This window comes from Pieris rapae, chromosome 4 (assembly GCF_905147795.1).
Source record: "Pieris rapae chromosome 4, ilPieRapa1.1, whole genome shotgun sequence".
In the NCBI taxonomy this organism is placed as follows: domain Eukaryota; kingdom Metazoa; phylum Arthropoda; class Insecta; order Lepidoptera; family Pieridae; genus Pieris; species Pieris rapae.
Genome location: NC_059512.1, coordinates 4,796,372 through 4,820,177, shown reverse-complemented (window position 1 = coordinate 4,820,177; position 23,806 = coordinate 4,796,372). Strand labels below are relative to the sequence as shown.

General features: G+C 31.6%; 2 protein-coding genes across 3 annotated transcripts in view; one reads left to right on the top strand and one right to left on the bottom strand.

Moving 5' to 3' along the window:
• Positions 1-23: 23 nt before the first annotated feature.
• Positions 24-10,715, top strand: LOC110993019 (tripartite motif-containing protein 3). Of its 2 annotated transcripts, XM_022259086.2 has the most exons (13): positions 39-71; positions 377-558; positions 2,200-2,309; positions 3,000-3,637; positions 4,333-4,573; positions 5,526-5,688; positions 6,080-6,256; positions 6,930-7,033; positions 7,305-7,390; positions 7,741-7,899; positions 8,686-8,818; positions 9,724-9,977; positions 10,113-10,715. In XM_022259086.2, exons 2-12 carry the CDS (start codon positions 539-541, stop codon positions 9,972-9,974), a joined length of 2,082 nt encoding a protein of 693 aa, XP_022114778.2. In that variant the 5' UTR covers positions 39-71; positions 377-538; the 3' UTR covers positions 9,975-9,977; positions 10,113-10,715. The 2 variants fall into 2 exon arrangements, with proteins under 2 accessions (XP_022114786.2, XP_022114778.2); XM_022259094.2 differs by lacking the exon at positions 377-558 and having other exon boundaries at positions 24-71.
• Positions 10,716-14,162: 3,447 nt separating this feature from the next.
• LOC110992731 (transducin beta-like protein 2) overlaps positions 14,163-23,806 on the bottom strand; it is a 77,840-nt gene continuing 68,196 nt past the window's right edge. The window contains exons 6-7 of the mRNA XM_022258671.2: positions 17,225-17,410; positions 14,163-15,586 (exon numbers count right to left, since the gene is read on the bottom strand). Coding sequence (XP_022114363.2) covers positions 15,372-15,586; positions 17,225-17,410 — 401 coding nt within the window. The 3' untranslated portion in view covers positions 14,163-15,371. The remainder of the gene's footprint in view (positions 15,587-17,224; positions 17,411-23,806) is intronic.

The window sequence follows — 23,806 nt, the reverse complement described above, 5'->3', positions numbered from 1 at the left end:
TGTCATTTTATGAGTGATGAAACTTGAAAGGTTAAGTGCAGTTGCGGTCTGCGGAGTGCGGGGTAATGGCAGTAAGTTTACACAAAAATAACTTAGATAAATATTTGGTACAAATAATAAATTCAGTTGTGAATAATAATAACGAACATTTTAAAAGAACGATGGATTTAAAATTGGACTTAAATGTAAATAAGTACTAATTATTTTATAATACTCGTTTTTAGTATAATTCATAATCTCTTTGTCACGAAGACCACTTAAAATATCGATCGGTTACGAAAGAGTTTAGTTATGTATTATTGTAAAATAATTGACTAAAGATTCATACCGCTATTGCCATTGTAATAATAATAAACCGTATGCTTGTGTTACATAGGAACGCGGAGTTATTTTTAGAGTTATGCTTTGTAAACTATGGTAGTAGTCCGCAAAAATAAACAGTTATTGTTTAAAATGAATGTGTAATAAAATACACGAGGATCTCGAAATGAAGTGATTATATCAGTGTTTTACGCGCCCTGGTCTTCAATTTTCGTCCATGTATTGTTGCTCTTTTCTGTAAGTATTAACAAATATCGTTTTTAATACATTATATCACATATTACATAAAAGCATGATATTTTTTGTGACATATTGGAAATTAAACATTGAAATACTGCTCAAAATTATAAAACAACAACTCTCCTTAGTATCATTTAAAAGGTTGAACATAAAGAAGTTAATACACATTTTATTTACCCATATAGATAATATTAATGATGAAAACTGTAATTGATTAATTATTTTGTAAATCAAACTTTGAATGATAATTTTAATTGATTGTCACAAAGTTGATATACCTTATTATTTGCTATTCTAAGTCTGTTGTATATTATTAACTACATTATTTTGTTATCTAAACTGGGAATTAAATTGAAAGGTATAGAGATCCAATTTTAGCAATTGATATTTACATTTTGATTGAAATAATATCATTATTTGAATGTCAAACTTTGAATAAAGCCAAAATGGGTAATGTATTCATCATTCAATTGTCGCAGTGAATTAAATCAGGAGCAATCTGTTGCAATTGATGAATCATGACATACTACATTCTGCATATCATATTACTTCCATGAAAATGTTTCCAATTACAAAGCAGATTCAGCTACTTTTGAGCTAACCTCATGGATTTAGACTAGTTCATTCAACACAAATGGACTACAATCTAAGTATTACAGCTTGTATTAATGTATATAGCTAACCCACATCTACAAATTTTAAACTTTTAAAGTATGTGTGGCTTTTAAAAAAATTAAAATAAGCACTCAATACAAATTAAAATTATTCAAGGTTAGTTTTTAGAGTAATGGGCCTTGCTTTATTATGGAAGAATGCTTTACAAATTGTTTTCTAGTTTATCCTTATACAACATAATTGCTATTAATATTGTATTTTCCTTTTCTGTTTTAATTATCAAGTAGAATTTATGCTGCTAGTATCTGCATTGTTTCCGTTACAATGTAATGCTTTTATCCACTGTATGCTGTGAATTCTAAGTTTGAGTGATTACCTACAATTTGTAAATCTACTTCTTTAGGTAATTATTAAAAGTACAAATAACGGTTTTAGGATTGCAGTTGACATTCATATAAAACTTTAAAGTCTTAATTAAAACTTTTATAAAAAGTAATTAAGTCCTTTCATGTACTTTGTGTCAAGTGACTTTACTTGACTTGAGATCCTATTAAAAAAAGTAGAGCTGAAATCTAAGAAAATGTATATTAAATAAAAATTTGAAATTGGACTAATTTTGATATAAACTCAGATTTCTGAGTCTGTTTCACTGCTATTTTCCAAATATTTTAACAAAAATAAATTTTCACTGAAATAAATGTGAATTTATTACATTACTTACAAATACATATGTATTAAGAATTTATATCAGATATATTTAAAGGTGTAGCCTCTTAAAAAAGGCAGGTGATTAGGGTGAGCTTTTGTGTTTCTTTAGTAAAAATAATATAGTATTTTTTTCGTCTTGGATGTCTGTCTTTGAAATTAGCCTTAAAAAAACAGACTAATAACTCAATTAAATACATTAACAACTCAACAAAGTCAACTCAAATACATTAACAAGTTACCAGTTAAATAATGTATTAGTCACTTAGAACACACTAGGAAGGCTAGCCCATGATTTACTGTGTTAATTGTAAACAGTTCTCGGCTGGGAGTCGGCATGGCGAGCATGAGCTCCACGCTCGTCGAGACGGTCTCCATCAACTATGAGGACTTTAACGAGAGCTTCCTCACCTGCGGCACCTGTTTATGTCAGTACACTACCATTTATAAGCATGCCACTATTACCTACCACACATAGCACATATAGAATTGCTATAATTATATTTTAAGTTAAATGGATTGTCGGCTAACAGTTACTACGTGAGGTAATGTATAGCGGGATGGAATTTTATTCTATCGCGATCGCAAGTAAATCTGATATTTTCTACCTAATATTTCTAAGTTTCATTAAATTATGAGATAAAAAGTCACGCTGACATTTAGTAATATTTATTTACTATAAATTGTGTTATCGGAATCACAAAATATTAAAAACTTATGTTACATTATATATACTGAAAAGTAGTGAAGTCATTGAACTTATATTGATAGTGACCTGTCCAAGTATCATTCTCTTAACTGGCAAATTACATCAAAACTAAATATATTATGTATTTGTTTTGTTTGTAACGATTTACATCTTCATTGCGTAAGTTATTTACGTTTGGTGCCCTACTCCTAATATATAACTCTCGTTTTTCTCAGTTACAAAATTGTAGACGTCAGTAACATCTGTATAAACAAATACATGGGCTACTTTTTACCCCTTCAATTCATTTTTCAACAGGTTTTAAGTAATTTTCAATTGCCAGATTCAAGATATCATACAAGTATTCTATTAGCTTACTAAAGTATTTCTTTTTTAATACGACATTTGATCGTAACATCTTTTTTTACAGGTACATACGATGGCGGCGAACATACTCCAAAATTGCTTCCGTGCTCTCACACTGTCTGCTTACATTGCCTCACTCGTATAGCAGCCTCACAAACCCGAGACGCTGGTAGCTTCCGCTGCCCTATCTGTCGCGAACTCATCACCATACCGCGCGGAGGCGTCCCAGCATTACCACCTTCATTCCTCGTCAATCAGCTTTTGGATTTAATGGCAAGACAACGCCGTGAAGTTATACCCCAATGCAGTTCCCACCCGGGAAGAGAGCTTCTCTTTTGCGAAACCTGTGACTGTGTTTTCTGCAGGCATTGTGCCGACGGTCCCCACAGTGATACACCCTGTGATCACACAGTAGTGCCGTTTTCGATAGCTTTAAAAAGAATGTCTGAAATACTCTTGTATAGAGCCAATGAGTGCCTGAGTAAGCTTGGAGCGGCCAGGGAGGCCGTGGCAAGTGAATTGAGAAGATTGGAAGCGGCTGCTACAGCGGCTGATGACGCTATAGATAGACATTTTGCAGAATTAAGAAGTGCTTTAGATAAGCGACATAACGAATTAAAGTCGGCTGCCAGTGCCGCTGCAACGCATAAACGGAAGCTACTTGAAGAGCAACTGAAATTAATAGATGCTGAAAAGACAAAGGTCAGTTAACTCAATAGAGATATAGATTTTCAATTCTATTATAAAATAACCTGACAAACTGATAAGAGTGTTAGGATATACTACAATAATAGTAGCTATTCTTTTATGCGGAGCCTATTACAGTGGCCAGTAATAACAATGTTTTCTAGTTAATTGAGATTATAAGGTGTACAAGTGACACAGGTTCCACTGTAAATATTATTATGTAATAGAGTGGAACTTTACTTACTATATTCACTTGGTTGGTCTGGTTTAGAAATAATAATCAAAAACTCCTTTTTTAGATGAGTACAAGGATATATTTAATTTATATTTATAACTCACAACATATTATAATATTTTCTACAGATTAACTTACTGTCTAATGTTCTAACATTACAATATTGTGTACGGAAGATTTACAAACAAAAAAAAACACTTAAAAAAGAGAACATATATAAACCTTGCTTGCTTGTAACTTGGCCTGCAAATAAAAAATGTTTTACATCTATCACACATATAAAAAAATTGCTCTAAAAGATTACATCGCGTTTTATAATCACAAATTACTAATATCTGTTTTAAATTAATAAAAAAATATATAGAACTATAGCTTCCAACCGTAATCGCAGGCAAAATTAAAGTCTTAATATTCTCGTTAGTTTAGTTTAAATATTCTCGGCACAATACTGTTAGTTTGGTGTTTGTAATTGCAGGTGGAAGCAGAATGTAATGGCCTCCAGCAGCAAGTAGAAGTTCGGGAAGTCAGTAGCCGTGCAGCAGCATTGGGAGCCAGGTTGGGTGATGCAGCAGCTCTGGCGGAACCACGGGAGAACGCCTTTTTAGCGGTTGATTTTGCGCACAATGATGCCCACCAGAGGTTGACCGAAGCTTTGGCTGAATTGGGAAGGGTTCGGACCAGTACAACATTCCCTGGCTTATGCACTTTACAGTTAGGTATGTATATATCAAAACAACATTCAAGACAAATCTAAAGTAGTTATAAAAAAAAGCTCACTTGTTCACTGACAAAGCTTCTATACTGGTTGTTTTTTTTTTAATTTTCATCTAGTTTTGATTACATATACGCCGATTATTTTTCTTATAAAAATAATATTAAATCTTCAGCCTTTAGATTTTGTTAATAGTTATTTATTTTAGATCATACTTTAAAGAAATCTTTTATTGATGCGATTGATTTATGATTATACTTTAAAAAAATTATATATTATATATTTATTTATTTAACAGAAGACATAAGTATTTGTTATTTTATTTTATAAGTATTCAACAGTAGTATACAAGACACATTATTTTTAACTTATTTTATACACATAGCATAATATGGTGGGTATAGATAAGATGGAGCTTAAGTTGTGTTGACCTAGAAGCATAATGTTACATATTGATTTTTCTATACTAAGGTTTTATATTACCAACACAGATTAAATAAAAAATATTCTTGAATAGTAATTGTCGTATCTTCACTGCTACCTCAGTGACGCACACATCTATGTGAAAGACAGAATAGAAACGAGATTTTTATTTACTCATGCAGATTCAAGGCAGTTAATATCATACAGAACCCAAAATTTTGGTTTTAGGGTTATTTTAGTCGATTTGTTAAAGTATGTACAGAGATTTTCTGTTATAGTGACCTACATTCCGCTTATTGGTTGGGTTGAGATTTTAGGGAGTACTATTCATCCAGTTTCATGACGTCATCAGACAGGCATTCTCTTCAGTATGTTGGTTAGTGTTTTCAATAAGTAGTGGTTCAGGACTTTAAAAAGTACACGGGCGAATTTTTCTACCACGCAAAATTCATTTACGTATTTAAACGAGAGTACGTACCAAGACTTGACCTATTTGTTATTATAAACGCTCTCTAAAAATAATATCATTTCAGAATCATCTTGTGTCTGTGGTCTGGAAGTGGTAGTCTCTCTTCGCACTGTGGATTATCATGGTGAACCTCGGAGCACTGGCGGCGATCCTGTTACTGCAGCCGCTACACTTGATGATGCGCCATTGCCCTGTACGGTGACGGACTTAGATTGTGGGATGTACAGGTAAGGGATGTTTTTTTTTTTCTTTTTTAAATCTTTTTTATTATTTTGCATTACTCGGGCTTTAGTAAATTAGGCTGGAGAAAAACTCCTCATTCGCCTAGTTACGGTGTAATATGGACATGTTTTAGGCAAGTCTGGCAATTTAACCATCCAAAGGCATGACTCACAAATATTATGTACCTATAGGTATGTTATTTAAGATTTTCTTAAACCTTCTTTGTCCTTTCTAGATAAATTATTTCTTTCTCTTCTCAATTTGCTATTAAAAAAGCTCAAGTGTGTGAAATGTGTAATCAATTAGATCATAGATCAAAAAGAAAATTTCGTTTGATTTACAATATTCGCAGAACTACTAAAAATGAACTCAATTTTCAAAACAAAATTATTTCAGAATTACAATGCGTCCGTGGAGCGCAGGTGCAATTTGCGTACGCGTGCTCGTCTTCTCGCGATCTGTACGTGATTCGCCTTTACGGGCACGAGTCGAGACGCATGCTGCGCCCGAACTTGTTTGGGGGTCACGGGGTACTGGCAAGGAACAATTGAGTCAGCCGGTTGCGCTTGCTAGGTAATTTTTAATATTTATTGCCTTGTTAAATAATATGTCTAATTTTTTTAACAAACCATTTTTGTGTGTACGCTTTGAAAATAGATAGATCAGAGCTTTAGTTTAATAGTTAGTGTTATAAATGATATGTGTGTGTTAGTGTTAATATATAGTTTTATATAAAATTATAAGTTCTAAAACAACATGCATGCTTAAAAAATACAATAAAACAATATGTTACAATTTTTCACACACACACACAAAGTTAAGTTTGCGATAGTTATCGATTGTTCATTTGTTTTTCCCTTGCTTGTTTGCCCAATTAAAACTTGATCTGTTAAAAATTAATATAATAGACAACAATTAGAGACAAAAAAATATTTTGAAATGAAATAAAAACTTATTTTACAACTTTTATATATGTTATGTAAGTAACATTTTTTAAGAAAATTTGTAAATATCAAAAAATATAGAAATATAAATGAAATATTAAGACGTGCACTGTTTTGACACACAATATTTTTTAAAATTCTTCTTTGTCTCGAAACAGAAGGATTAATGAACGAAGTGTCCACGGTGTCTCAGTTTTGAAAACAGTTTTTTTCTTATTTTTGTATCTTTTTTGTTATACGTAGTTTTTCATCGGTGTTTTGATAATATTTTTGCCTATTAATTTCTGTAAATATATTTTCAGATGTCCCAAACGTCGGGAGATATACGTTCTTGACGCTGGAAATTCTCGTGTGAAAGTATTAGATGATGAGACATTTGCATTTAAAACTCACATAGTCAATGAAGGTAAGATGTATGGCGATTGTATTTTATGGCATTTTCTTAGTTGATTAATTTCTAATAATTCATACAACATTCAGTAAACAATTCTCTATATAGACTTCCATCAAATTTTATGTTGTTAGCAAATACTTGTTTGTACATAAAAAATTACAAAAGTCACCAAAGGTTCTCTTGCAAGTAAAATGTTAAATGCTAAGCAGAAAACTTCAATTTCAATGATTAATTATATCTTAAATTAAAAACCATATTATGTTAATAAAATATAAATTTCCAGGTTTAGCAGGTCGCAGTTGTACGGGTATAGCTGCGACGTCAGAGGGCGTGGTAGCAGTTAACTGGCGAACTAGAACTGTAACTGAGGTAATATAGACAAAAAATATTTTGTTTACACAAGTTTTTGATAAGTAAACTAAATCTATTAAAAATAACTCAAGTTATCATAGGTTAGTTAGTTATTTAATATTACTGTATTTCTTACAAGGAAAAGTAAAATAAATAAATATAATAACATACAATTCGCACAATATATCGTTAATATTTAATAGGAAAATAATTTTCCATGAAATGCGAAATAAATTTTATTTGAAGTCATAGGTTTAACGATCACTGTTTTGTATTACAAAATATTTCGAAATAATTAATTTTTATAAGTCCGATTCAAAATAAATTGCAATGCAAATAAAACACCAAATTACCATTTTACATTATAGGTGAACATAGACGGTTCTACTCTCCGCACAATAAAGTCTGATCGCTTAGTGGAGCCCGTTTGCGTAGCGGCCGATATAGGCTCGAGAAGACTGGCTGTGGCCGACAATGGAGCGAGGACTGTGTTTGTGTTTGACGGGGACGGGAATATTGAGAGAGAGGTATTATATTTTAGGTAGAACCACTTCAGAAAAACCATGCTTAATTGAGATCATTTTGACAAAGTATCTTTCTATTGGAATTAAAATTGCTGACACTTGACAAACCTAAGAACTTGAAATAAAATTATTTTATTTTATTAGTGAATCGAACCCCTATCTTAGCTAGATTTTTACAAATTGAGGATTTGATGAAAATTTTCTAATGATATTTGTTGATTTGATTTTTATTATTCGTAAAAGTATTATAAAATTATAAGTTGTCATTGTAACATTGACAAAAGATTTGATAGGAATATACAAGATACTACAGGGTTAAGCATAAATATTTCTAAAAATACTATGATGACTTTATTTAACTTTCTTGTACATACGCTAGAAAATACGCTTTACTGAGTTTATTTTATTTATTTATTTATTTAATTTATTTATTTATTAACACTTCGTTGCATTACATAAAAGAAATAAAATGCAACATAATTTAATGAAAAGTAACTGGCGGCCTTATCGCTTTCGAGCGATTTCTTCCAGGCAACCACTGTGAGTAAAGGAAAATAAAACATGTATTAAATTACATAAGCTAGGCAAGAAGTGCCATAAAACATATTACAAATACAATACGAAGAAAAACATACTTAACAGAACCAAAAAAAAACTGTATTATTAAAATTATCGTTAAATCCAAATAGAGTTAGCTAGTTAGACCCCTTCTTTCAGAGTCCTTTGAGGCCCTTTATCATCGATACTGTCTAAAGGAAATGTCTCAGCCAATTGTTATAATATTTTCAGATAGACAGCGGTAACTTGGGTCTGGTGGGAGGTCTTGCGCTCACTGAGGACTTGATAATAGTCGCAGATGTAGCGGTGAGAATTTACGACTCCGAAGGGAATTTGCTGTCCATACGTGCGACTGTGCCTAAGGGTAAGTTTTATTTAATATACGCGCGTACGAGTGTGGACGTCTTAATAGACACTAAGAACTTGAAGAAGTATGTATATTATGTCACCGGAATATAACAAAATCAGGTAGTTTATAAATTACCTAGGAAAAAATCGAGAGATAAATTGTATTATTTTACGGCTACATTTTCGCCAATTTATCAATTCGCGACGTCTCGTTGTAATTATTTTTAACTAATTATAATTTTTACTAATGGATATCCATTCGTAAGATTCTAAACTGACTTATTTTTTTATTTATTTATAATTCGTTACCATAGTATACATAATTAATATGTATATTATTAATGACTTAGTCAACCAATCAGAGCGCACATACCGTTTGGTTATCTCGTACTTAATATTTTACGCGTGAGTTTGGTAAGTTTATCAATTTGCAAAAAGTAGGCGTAAAATAATACAATTTATCTCTCGTGTACAATTCTGTAAAAGTTTATAAATTTCCTAGGTTATTGCAGATTTTGTTATATTCTTGTTACATAGAATATACTCCTTAATAAGAATTACACCATTTTTATATCAAGTTCTAACAGTGCCTATTAAGTATTCCACATATTTATTTTTGTATTCTCATAGTGCAGCGTTGATTTATTAATTAAATCTTATAATAAAAAATTCAGTCGTATAAAGTACGTACGTACGTACTTAGAACGGCCAAACATAATATTAATAATAAATATAATATATTATATATTTGTAATACCACTCGGATTACTGAAGAAATATAGTCTGAGTGGTACTTATAAAAGAATTTAACGCCAATTGAAAAAAATTGTGTTGATATCTCGCTACCATAGAAATAAAATTTATTAAAATAAAATTCGAGTTTAATTTTTTGCATGCATTTATTGAATTTAAAATGTTCAGGTCGCGGCGGTTATGGTGGCATAGCATTGGAGCGAACCGAGAATGGTTTACATATCGTATGCGCACGTTCCATACGCGGCCGGCCCGCTATCGTCGTACTGGAAGCAGAGGGCTCGGGTGGTATAGTGGCGGGGTGCGAGCTGGCTGAAAAGAGACCCAGGAGGGTCGCGGGTTTGACGCTTCTGCCTAATAAAAAGGCATTATTGGCTGACCTAGCGGGAGACTGTTTGAGACTGCACACTTATTGGTGAATGGTTAGTAAGTTATTTTTATAGCAAGCTATATATTTATACATATCAAAACCGTATCTGTCTGTTAAAGCTTTTAAAAATGTTTTTTAAAAGCTCGATACTAGATTTATCTTATGATATATTTTTTCTCCTTTTCAGATGGTGAACGAAATGAGTGAAAGTCTTCAAGCGGGGAGTGATGAATGGTGAACGAATTTCATGCTAGTCCGTTGTAACTGAGAAACGAATGATGGCCATAATCTCGCGCGATTCCTACCAAAGACGTAGTGCCGAGAGCACGGACGCCATGCGAATGAAAATGTCACATACTTAGTACTACGTAGTGCCCAATAGATGGCGTTGTTCTTAAATTTAAAATAAAATCATATCCATATGATAAAGTTAATCGATTATTTTCTTTTCAATTTTGTGGAATATTTTCATTCGCGCGGCAATAGTTGTACTTACAGTATTTATTTCGTTTTAAGTTTCTCTAAGAACTCAATGTTTTTGTAGTTAATTTTTCGACTGATTTTTTTTCTATGTGACATATTTTATTCGATTTTCGTATTTCTTACTAGTCCTGTTATTTCTTTAGTTCACGTGTTTAAACACGATAAGTTTAAAGGAAATTAATTCAATGTCTGAGTCAAGACCTCATTTGAATGACAACAATAATGATAAGTATGTTAATGATTTTCATTAAAATATGCTAATATAATGATTCACTTCAGACAAAATTCGCGTAGTTCCTGTTCCCGTTTCACAGTGGGCTTTTACATATTATATATTTAAAGCGTAACTCAAAAGATACGAAAAAAAAACCAACATTTCTAATAGTAAATATCAATATAAAGGCCATCGAAATAGATTAAAATATTCGCATTAAAATTCTGCTCAATGTTACGCCATATCATATGACATTTCATTAGTTCAAGTTTAGCTTTGGTAGTGGAAGCGCTAGAGTGATTTAGTTTTTGAATTAAATATAGACCCTTCACAATACACTGCATTAGCAGGTTTCGCCAGGCTCATATTCTGGACAACGCCAGATAAAATAATTCCACAATATATGAATTTCGTTAATTTGTTCTAGAATTACCTAAACGATTTAAAAACCTATATCTTTCGCCATCACAATTTATATCGTTAAAAACTTTTAATATTTCTAGAAAATGTTTTATGATATTACATTTAATATACATATTATATAACATTAGCCATGGTCGCGCAAAGGAACTAGAAGTACATGGTCAGAATCATAGAATTGGATCGCTCTTAGTAGAATGCCTTTCTTCAACATCGTATACATTGCGCAGTTATTTCCGCGAAATATTAATAATTTAAAACCATTTGCGGTACTATATTAACTGTTTTTTGTTCTGGCTTCACTGATAGCTCATTTGACAATTGATATATTTATCTCTTTTGGCTGATGTCTTAAATCACGTAGAAATGAAATATTCCATCTTGTAAAACTTTTCAGGCAATTAAGGACATATCTTTTAGCTAGGAGCTAATGAATTTTTATCTAGAAATTGCAAATTAACATATCTCGAATCTCAGCCATTTTTACATCTCTTTCCTATTTTCAAATATTTTGTTGAATCAACTATTTTGATAATAAACTCGACAATAATTTTTTCTCTCTAAAAATAACTACTTGTTTTCAATTACTACATATTAATCTAAAAGTTAAGTGAATTTTTTGCTTCAAGGTAACACACTAACATACGTTATTATGTAAAAAACTTACATTAACAGTAATTTCCGTATTTAACTCATTGCAGTCAAAAATCATGTGTATTTTTGCAATGAGTTTATATATTTGAATTATTCTGCAAATTCATATACATAGTCCAATATTGTACTAGAACAACGGCCTCTACAACTTCCGATAGTGAATATCGTCGATCATATATTAGTACATTGCAATTCCGCCTCACTTTATCTACGAAATATGCAGTCCTTATCACTAACTTTACCATAGATTCAATAATTCAGTTTGGGTTAGTTAAAAAGCGTCGTTTTCAATTAGCGTATACACGTACTATTCGAAAAATGCGTGTTCGTACTTCCCTTTCCAAATACAGAGCGAGTGTTCCTTAGAAAATCAGTAATGTCATTAAACAGTTTTTTCATTATTGTTCGTATTAATAGTACTGATATTAAATGTGTGGTTCGCTTCCTAATCTTTCAGCTATCTATCATTAATTTGTAGCAAAGAAAACTCAGTCGTGTTTTTTTACTTGCGCGTCCAATTTGTGGTCAAAATTATACTTAATAATTTCAGAAGACTTTTAGGTTTTTAAAAAATATTCTCGAATTAACAATCGATTACCGCCTACTTAATTTTTAAGGATAGCAACATTATCTTGCAAAAGATATTGTCATATTAAAATATATCCAATTTAGTGACATAGTCTTAATAGAAATGCTGTTTATTTAAATTAGTACAACATGAATCGGCGAAGACATGTAAAATATAAAAAAAGATATATGTTCGTGTATATAGTATATGATATATTTGATCCACTCGCAATTCAAAACTATTTTCGTACGTTCCTTTAAAAGTCCTTTCGTTACTGAATAGTTCCATTACCATATTGTAGATAGACTTATTTTTGGGGAACAATTGTAATTAAAACCACCTTAGTGCAGTTTCCTCATAGTTACCTTACAGTTGTACACCTATTGTTAATAAGCGCAAGATAGTTCCTTATTACGGCTATTCCTAATTAAAAAAAAAACTGGTTTATCAGAGCCCTGTCCTTTGGAAATATTGGGAAACTCTTGTCAGCAATCGTTTTAATGGTATCACAAGATTTCATCAACTTAAACAATTATTGAATTCAATTGCACTTCGTTCTGAATTATAAAAAACGATGTGATTATCCGTAATAAGACACTAGTTTTGCGCTCTTTAGTGTTCTGTGTTGTTGTCGTTTTTCCTTATAGTATAATCTATAGTTTATCTTTAACACTGTTTTATCGTCACAAATCATCAACACTGCCTCTAGTTTACGTGCATTTATAGAGCCACAAACACGAAGAATTTACTATAGGCGTTAACAGAAAATGCGATGGGTACAAGTATTTTGTGATCATACCGAGTCGATACTCTGCTACTGTCAATAGCGCACATGATCCCGACTGCAATGTTGAAGTAGTATCGCGCAATCCCGATGGCTGTCGCTATTGAAAGTAACAGAGTTTCGACACTGGGCTGTACGCACTGACAGGCGGATAGGTGTCATACAAAACGCGTATTTATATTGGTTTGATAATTCCACTTATGTGAAGAGATTATATGAAGTTTTTATCACTAATTAAAGTTCCATAAGTGGACACAACATTGTGATGATATTTGCGCCGTTTGATGAAATTCACAGTACAGAATTAGCGCGTACTAGAGTTCCCTCAAGTCAAATCAAATTATTGCCTGTGCTAGTCACGACATCTTAATAAGACGGTTTCTGGTTTGACACGGTTTGTGTGACTACTACAATATGAAATTGCATTTAGTGCTGGTATGTTAAGCTAAAACCTGTCGTAATTAGCATTGTCATTACTTAGACCCATAGCTGCCAGTCAGTGCGTAGTAGCCTTTCCTAGATTGTTATTTAGTATAAGAAAGCAAAGTGACACTTCGTCCTCGTGTTGGCGTGAGAATATTTTTGCATTGGAGCAAAGGAATTGATTGTAATCATGAATATAGAAGCTAAAATGTATTTAATGTTTGTCAAAAGCTGTGAACCGTACTTAATAATCACAGAGTATCTCAATAAAAATCATGTCACTTATGCAAAATACAATAAAGTTCAATTTTACGCGAAATGTATTGTATTATTTACTTATGAGTCCAACCACGCACACGACGAGAAAATAATATAGAAGTAAGTATTAATATTTCATTATTGTTATTATTATTTCCCTAGGATAAGTTCATCATGATTGTCCGTTCATAGGCGAATTATATTTTACAAAAATGAGTTTATTCATAAAGTAATATTCAATTTTGAGATATGCTATAATCATTAGATAAAAAAAGTTGCAGGGAGAGTTATACAATCTTAGGTTGGTCTTGGTATAAGTGTGAAGTGTAAGTCTGAATGGTTACCCAGACAATCACCAAGTTGTCCACTTATATATTTTTCCTTTAAGTGTTAGATTAGAGAAACATTAAGTAGGTATAAATAAAACAAGATCTAATCGTGACATTTTATTATAAACCAAGAGATCAATTTCGAAAAACACTTCTCAAAATAAATTTAGTGTAAAAATTCAGTTATGAGTACAAAATAGTTATTTAGATTAGTACAGTTTACAAGTAGGAACACGTGAAATAATTCAAATATAAAAAGCTAAATTTCTTTTTTTGCTAGGTACAAAAATTGACAAGAAAAATCATTCCATGGATTTAGAGCTTATAGTATAATGCTTAAACTTATCAGAATCTTACCCTAAATCTTAGGCTTAGAATCTTTAGCATATTTTCACAGTAAACAAAAAATTTTATGAGAATTGTATTGGACCGTAAAATTTCGACTGTAGTACAAATTTATAAAATATCACGCATTCATCGAGAATGACAAGTTTTTAGTAATAGTTTTATTTTTATTAGAGATACTGGAACCCTTTTATTAATTTACAAAGTTAAATACTCAAGTATGGCACATACCTCGAAACAAATAAAATAAAAAGGCAAACAACAATTCCATTAGCAAACCGTGCATAATAAAACAGTCATACTTCAAAGATTTTCCATAAGTAACATAAATGATGCGTATTCAAAATAATTCTCAAACGAAATTCGACTTTGAGCCTTTCAAATGTATTTATTCCGTGGTACATTTGAGATGATATTCAGTCCAATAAATTAGCATATACACAAATGACTATGCCTTACAAACTGATATATACCGAAATCGAACCTAGCACAATGTAACACTGTCGGTAAACATAGCTTTCAAGCTCAACTAACTAAGGTAAAAAATTAACTTAAATATCACGTAAATGCATGACGTAAAAATACCGTAATACTAATTATTTCCACAATTTCAATAGTATACAATGAATTGTTTAACTATAAACAGAAGTCAAAATCGTAGCATTTTACGTTTGAAAGAAAAAAAGACTCAGTTATATTATTAATTCACAACATTTAGTATATTGCAGTTTTAATTAAACCTCTAATAAAGTAGAAACAAATAAGAATCATTTTTTTATAACTCAGAAATACCATTACCATTCTAAGTATAGGAAAAATGTAAAAAATACATAATTAATTGGTTTTCAATAAGTCCCTACTCTCAAATACTACTATTTAAATGCATATGCTTCTGATAATTCACTTTACATCATTTGACTTACTTGGCTATATTAAAAATACAATTTGCGTATATTGTCATTAGGGCTTTAGTTGTTAAACTTAGCCAACTTCTCCTTACATTCCTGGATAGTCTTGTTAAGCCTTTCAACTGTGGCAGAAGTCTGTTTAGTTGCAAGAAGTCTAGTGCATGTATCAATACTAGTGGACCAACCACAGACATTATGAAGTATGCGCACTGCCCGCTCGCCACACACATACAAATACTGACCTGATGAATCGAAGGATACGTAGTTTATTGAACCTGAAAACGATACAGCATAAATGAAGCTCAATTATAATAAACTAAGGAGGAAACTATACGATAAGTAATTAATGAAAATTATCTTAGAGTGTAAATCTTAAGACCAGTAGCGATAAAAATGTTTAAGAATATTATCAAAAATATTTTCAAATGGGGATTCCAGCTATGAATTTTACTATTATTATTATTGTCAGTCGATGAATGTTGTTTCTTATGCCTAATGTAAAAAGTAAAGATAACTAAATCGAAAAACGAAGAAATCATAATTATGTTTTTCGAAATATGTTTCCCTTGTCTTCACATATTTTCTACTATTTTTTGCAAACGATTTAGCTGGCATCATAATACTTATAAGAATATATAATAATGTTGTTCTGATGGTTAATTTTATTTATATATATTATTATATATGATTAATAAAAAATAGGCTATTCAGGATAAGGTTAACATTATAATAAAAGGATAAAAAAACCTTAACATATAGTTTACTGTAAAAAACAGTTTTCATCTACATTAAAAATGGCATCATGTATCAGTTTGTTTGAAATCACTGTATAAATTTCTAATGTTCTCGTCAGTACTGAGTAGTAATTTGTAATTCACGCGATACAAATTACATCATACTATACTGTAATCCTATAGGATTTACTTATAAAATTCATAGAATCGTATCGCGTGTTTGCGGCGACCTTTATAGACGTCAGAGAATACGTAAGTTCCTCTTTTGTAGCAAATCAATAGAGTCGCGAAGCGCTCTAAATAATTTATTGGGTATCTGATAGCCTCGATTTGAAAATAGGTAAATTTTCCATTTGTTGCGAGCGGTCTATTTTTTACGTGATCAATTGCTTCCGATTCAAAGGCACGTAGCCGCAGAGCTACGGCGCGTTCAAAAGTAGTGCGCGTGCTGTTATGTAAATTTATAAAAAAAAAAATTTCAGACGAAACAATAATACATGTGCAAACGTAGGTCTTATATTGTCATAAGTTTGTTATCATATATCGTGCTTTCTGTAATTGTTAATTAAATTGATTTATTTCGCTTCGCTATCAAGGTAATTCTAAGATGAAACAATTAAATAGCTGTAAACATCATGATCATTTAAGGAATCGCAACTTAAAATATATGTTCGACTTAAATGTGATTTCAAGTTAATAAATTATTAAGGTCAGCAATCGTTTACAATTGCAAACTTATCGTCATTTACGCATATCGAAGGTCAAATTGACAAATTCGGGTCACGATCATGAACCGGGAACTCAATATTAAACAATACAATTATCTGTCTTGGTCGATTTTAATGACTTTTGAAACGCTCTGGAAGGACGGCGTCAATTGTCATCACTGAAACAGATCTGACAGTTCTGTAAAATATTGGTAATCGATTTTTTTTTTAGATTTTTTTTGACAGTTTAAACGAAAAGCGCTTCTCACTTTCTACACAATTATTAAATGTAACAATACTATAAAAGTATCTATCTTATTTAACGTATAGTTTTTGACGTTTCAGACTTAGGAGTAGCGATCTCACACTATTCTTAGTTTATTAGTGGACTTTACGCCATTGGAGTCGCCTTCTCCATCCCCAAAACTAATCTTAACATTGTTTCGCTTGTATAGAAGTTACAAATACTTACTTGAGTAGATATTCTCGACGGTCCCAAACAATTTGCCAGTGTAGGTATCGTAGAAGGATACGTTAGTGTCGCAGGCCAAAGCTAGTACTTCGGCGTTGGGCGAGAGAGCGATGCGTGGCGGATTAGCTCCTGGAGAATAGGTCCCTGTCTCTAACACGTGCGGCGACTCTCCAAGTGTGTACTTTACTGAAATGTATCATATATATTATGTACTTTTAAAACTACGAGAAAAATATACCACAAAATTAATTAAATGTAAATTAAACCTGATTAAGATCAGTTTACAAGATTACTAATAGTGTTATCAACATGAATATTATAATTAGCATTTGTAATGAATATTTATTTTTACAAATATTACAGAACGTCATTTTAACCGACAAAAAGTTAACATATTATGTCCTAATGAAGCGAATATATATACACATATTATACAAAAAAGCTATGCTCATTTTTTGCTGACAACAGAGGCTAATTAAATATTTGACAAAGGTGTACCTACATCACTTTATTACTCCCTTTTTTTTTTTTTTTGTTATTCGAGGTGGAAATGCATTTGCGCATCCCCTGCCCTAGGAAGTTGCAGGGGTATGTGGGACTCGACCCACACCAAAATCTCTGCTATTCAGAGACTGGGTGAACAATACCCACTAAAAACACCTCGACAAATACCTACAAAGCCGCGTTACAGAGGCTCCGGGGTCGCTATCGCATTCTACCGGGACCTCAACGGCATAATACACTCAAAAAGCTTCGGTGCAATACACTACATAGGAGGTAAGAGATGGGCATATCTTCTCCTATTTCCTCCCCGTCTTCTACCCCTAGGATTCGTCCTAAAGCCCTCCCTTTCTCGTTCTGCTGACTCCTTCTGTAGCATTACATGCTCACAGAAGGATACCACTGCATTCCATACCTCGTCACTGCCGAGCATTTTATTTACAACACAAGGTAAAGCAAGATTATAACCCACCACAGAACAAAGATTATGACGCAACTGAGACCACTGTGGACAATCCTCCAACGTAAACTTTATTACTCCCTAGCGATACCGATATTCAGTTTTTACCGCATCATATGTACTGCGACATTAAGACTACTGATATTGTGAGAACCACGTCAACATAGCATACAAAAACGTAATGATCGATATTACAACTGGCAGATACAGCTTATTCGAAATCCGTACTATAAGTTCAGTATGACGACACTGCAAGCAATCAATAGCAAATTTAGGCTTAGCGTAAGTTTCATATTTTAAGTATACCCTCGAATTATAACTCAACTAACAAACATCAACAAAAATTGAACAAGAACTAAAACACAAACACGTATTCCGTTTTTAAATTATTATTATTTTAAGTGTAGCGGTAGAAATTCCAGTGATGCAGTATCAAATAAATAAAAGCTCCAGAAATCAACATAATACAATATTACTTTGAAGTATAATGATTTATATTATTTCTTTGAATTATTATATTAAGTCACTTATTTTTCTAGACTTTATAGAGACTTGAGTTTAGTAATGTTTTTAAAAAAAATCCTAAAAATAATTTGTTTGGATCTAAGTGTTTGAGTTAGCTTCGGACCTAGGTGTTTGCATACATGAAAGGTTTTCATAAGTTACCGAAACCTAAACTATAGAAGTTTAAAAATAAACTACAAATAAGAAACGGGATTTTAAATTTAGGTTTAACACGTTTTTCATACTCGAGATAAGGTTACATAAATTAAAAATTAATACGCATATTTGACACAAATAGATTGGATTTTCTTATCTACCACTTAAATAATTATTTCGTGAATAATTTCCTTAAATTATGTAAATAATTAATTTTGACCTACTTTAACGAATTAACAAACTGGAATTAAAGGAACGTTATTTTATATTTACAAACAAAGGAATGTCATATAAGGCGATTAGGGTTAAAACTCCTACCAACACAAATAAATAGGTAATAAACACTCAATCTATGAGATGGTGAGAGCAGACCTAGAGAGTGGTTAACAGGGGACTAATGTTAAGGCATACAGGACACTCACAAAAACCTCATAAGGGCTCTTTTCTTAAACAACCCTAAGTCGAATCAATTCGGAAATATTTCATTTGGTAGCTGGTTCCACTTAGTAGTAATGAGGAGCAAAAAATGCCTTTGAAAATGCTCAGTTGTGGAACGACGGATCTGACGTAATAAGTGGAAATTCTTATATATGCCTCGACAGTAGTAGGTAATACGAACAACTATTCTGAACACTCCATGGTAAATTGAAGGTCAGCTTTCCAGAATACCGATCGAAATCTAGAATCGGGATCGAAATTATAAACGCGATGGCGATGTTTGACCTCTTCTTCCTTCGGATACACATAAAACGGTCCAGACAGACAATACGTTCTTTGCATTGAACTACGAGAAAGGAGACACTATATTTAACATAAATATTATGCACAAATTGTTGAGCCGGATTAATACATTTCTTCGAGCACAGGTATATAAAATATAGATGAGTAGAGAACTTAACAATCTTATTTTTAAATGTCTTAATGCGTAGAAAGGGACCACCAACGCTTAAAAATATGCCTTAAAATGTCAGGTTAATAAAGACGATCGCTGTGTTCAGATCCGCTTTATTTCTATAATATAAACAAACCATCAAGGATACGCAACAAGGATGTGACCATTCTACGCATTTTATAGAACAAGCCATGCCTTACGTAAACAATGTACATACTAGTAAAATATATTCTATAATAAACCAGTAATTAAAACTATTTTTTCCAATAAATGTTTCTTAAAAGAAAAATCTTGTACTTGTAGCAATTTCGATACACTGGAACCTTGGAGGTTTTTTAACCCCATCTTTTTTCCTTTATTTTCCCGCCTTCATGAATAGGCTGTTTTAATCATGAGTCATTCGTTCTTTAACATACGGATTGGAAACGTGGGAAAACATCTTATTACGAATGAACAGAAATTTTGGAAAGTAATACTAATTGTACATTATACAGTCTTCGTAACGATAATGTGTACTTCGCTTTATTATTGCTCGTGGGAAAATGTAACACGATGTAAATTTTAAACCAAATTGGAAAGTGAATTATAAAACATTACAAATTAATTCATTAACACGTAATTATAAGGGCCGGGACCATAGAAAATAACGGAAAATATAACATTATTCTAATTAAAAGTATTATTGTTATATTTAAATAATTCATCCTTGTAAACGATACACCAGTAGAGGAAGAGAATGTGAATTTATGGGTCCGGAATAAACAAAGACAAGCTTATCCTATACACATACACACACATGCACACATACACACACATGCACACATACACGCATTCATAGATTAAGTTAATTTAGATTTAGTTAAAGCTTGTTTAGTTAAGGGAAGTAGCGAGTCAACCCCAACACAAGTGTCTCTTGACTACTTACGGGGGTTGTCTCATACTCATTTAATGATGTAAAAAATTTAAGAAACAATATTTTTTTTATTATTATAATATTATTATTATCCTATTTAAGTAAGAATATATTGTAAACGTATTTTAATCAAATGCTTGGGACAGTCCCGATGTTTTCCTCGTTCATTAGAAACCATTTAATATTAATCAAATTGTAAAATACCTATTATCCTTCGAAGGATATTATGACGTCACTAATCTTGTTTAGAATACATTTGTATAACATCAAGAGCACCAGCAGACTCTCATCCCTAACCATAATAGGTTCGAACAATGTATGGACGTATAATGCTTTTTATTAACACTCACTTGTACGGTGAAGACACGAAGTTCTAGAAGTCTATGGCGTAACAAAGAAGGCTATTCGCCTATTAGAAAAAACATATGATCACGGAACAGATATACAAATATTAGCGCCATTGGTATTTGGTCGCCTTTAATTTTTTATTTGTAAAGCATTTTCAATATTAGATTTTGATTTCATTGTCAAATATTTTTAAAGAAATGCTATACATATTATTTTTATCATATAACATCGATTTAAAACAGATTCTATTTTTATTTACGAAACCTTATAAAATAAATTCAGGTAATCAATCCCCTGTGATCCGTGATGACAAGACTAAACACAAAATCTTCCTTCAGTATTCGCAACGTTAAGTGCCAAGAACTTATAAGTATCTATAAGTACTTCGATACATTGTCAGCTCGTGATAGCATGAACGCAAAGATTTTAATACGTGTCATACAATATACATAGTATATCGTATACGGACCTGGACTGGTTCTTAATTTCCCATGATTCCTAAAATGTTAAGTAATCTATTTCATACTAAATGCCATTATTTAGATATAAATTCAACTCATTACAATACTGGGTAGGGGAAGCAATATTTAGTAAGAAACTAAGGAAAGACACCCAATATTTCTTAATAACAATGACGCAATACACGCATAAGTTTACATCAAAATCATTAACCAGTTTGAGATTACACTTAAAATTTCTGTTTACCTCAAATAAGAGGAAAATTTTGAAATAGTATTAAGTGAAATAAATTAAATGAATTTTTATCTGCAAAAACTAATTAGTATTATGGAACATCTTGCTAAGTTGCCTGCCTGCCTATACCAACATTTTTAGCAAATAAACAATTTATCGTCTATTTTAAACTTGGAAACAATTGAAATTTGTAAATATACCGTTTTAATCAGCACAATTTTATTATGTTATAAAATTTCCGTTTCAGTAAAAATGTTGTAAATATGTTCGAATCCTGGTGGACAGGAAATTATAGGTACATTGTGTTTCACACTATTGTGAACTTAAAAAAGTTGAAATACGCCATGTCTTATTTTTATTTTGTTTGTTAAATTCTAAAACGAATCTATAATATTGCAAGGTATTGTATGGCATCCGTAAACAATGTAAGATAGTCTATTTTTTATGGTTCTATCATTACTGTAATATCTTTAAATAGAAATTCTTAGAAGGGACACTTTTACGTAGGATTTGCGTGGACGATAATATTTTCATAAAAATCATTTTGGTCTATCAATAAAAATCTGCTGCCATGGCTACCATTTCCATGGTAACATCATCATAATACTATTCAGTAGTATTCACTTATTTTAGATTTGTGAGAATTTAAGCTAAAATTAAGCTATTCAGAACATATTTGAAAAAAATATAATTAAAAATCTTGGTGCATATGTTTATTCCATGTATGTAAGACAAACTTTTTGCGACAAATTCCATTTAATGGTATTGCTATGTTTGACTAATTAAGTAGGAATTGTTACAATCTATTTAATTAAAGGGCTATTTATATATAAAATAATTAGCCAATACATAAAATATAAATGACTTCGTTAGTATGTCCTGTAATTTTATCATAGGAAAATCTTTGACAGTATTTTTTGTAAAAATCTAGGTAAATTGCAACACCCAACAACGCAGCAACATTTCTATATGTTCTAACATATCAAATTGTTATATTTATTTGATGTGAAAGTGATAATAGGAGCTGAAAAGCATCGTGACAAAATCGTGTTAATACCTGTTAAAGAACTTTTAAATCATTGATTATTATTTTTAAAAAATGTGTTTTTATATACAGGTAAATATAGCTTTTACCCGTTGAGAGCCGGTCAAGAAATAGTCTCTCAAAAGAAATTCTTTGCACTACCATATCCACGAAGATCCAAGGATCGCATTCTACTAAAGCTTCGATAATCTAGCTGTATTAGTATAGATTCTAAATATCCGTTGCGCTATCGTAAACTATATTTTGTAAATGTTGTTTAGGCCAGTGATAGATAAATATCGACCAGTTCTAATACATTAGATAACCCACTTGATTAGAGAAGGTTATCATTATAAACGTTATCATTATGAACGTTATCATTATGTGTGTTTACTAGATAAATAGACTATCTTCATAATTTTTTATGTAAAAGTAATGTATGGAGATTACTAATGAACCTTAAACTTAATTAGGGTTCAATTATTTTGAAAGGTTAACCCGAAACACATATCTTTTTTATTTGAGTCACCGTCTCGATATCCAATTTTATTTAGCAATGCATCACTTTTATCGCAATCTGTGTTTTTCATATGAAAAACAAATACGTTAACTCTACTTATAATTATGAATACCAGTCTATTACTTAATTTTTGTGACAGCTAAGCGTATAAATGAATTAATTTACAATTAAAATTGTACAGAAATTTCTTCACACGCACCTCTCACCTCTCATATCTCATCCCACTTAAAATTAATAAATAAAAACCCTTTAATTCTGTTAAACTTACATCCTTAACACAAAGTAAATATGCCTAAAGAAATACAACATTTAGCCCATATCTATCCTTAGTATCGGCAAACGGTTATTGATTTATTAACTTGTCTTAGCTTGACGTTCGACAAATGTTTTCTTATTTTTTTCAACTCGTGGCGTTCTCTAGCATTTCGAATCAACATTTGACGCGCTTCCATTTATATACCGTCCTCGAATTTTCTTTTCTGCCTCCCTTTCGTTACCCACATCGTTGGTACCACTCCGTTACGATTTAGTAACATTTTGCTCCTTTTCTCTCACCACATGACCGTGTCCA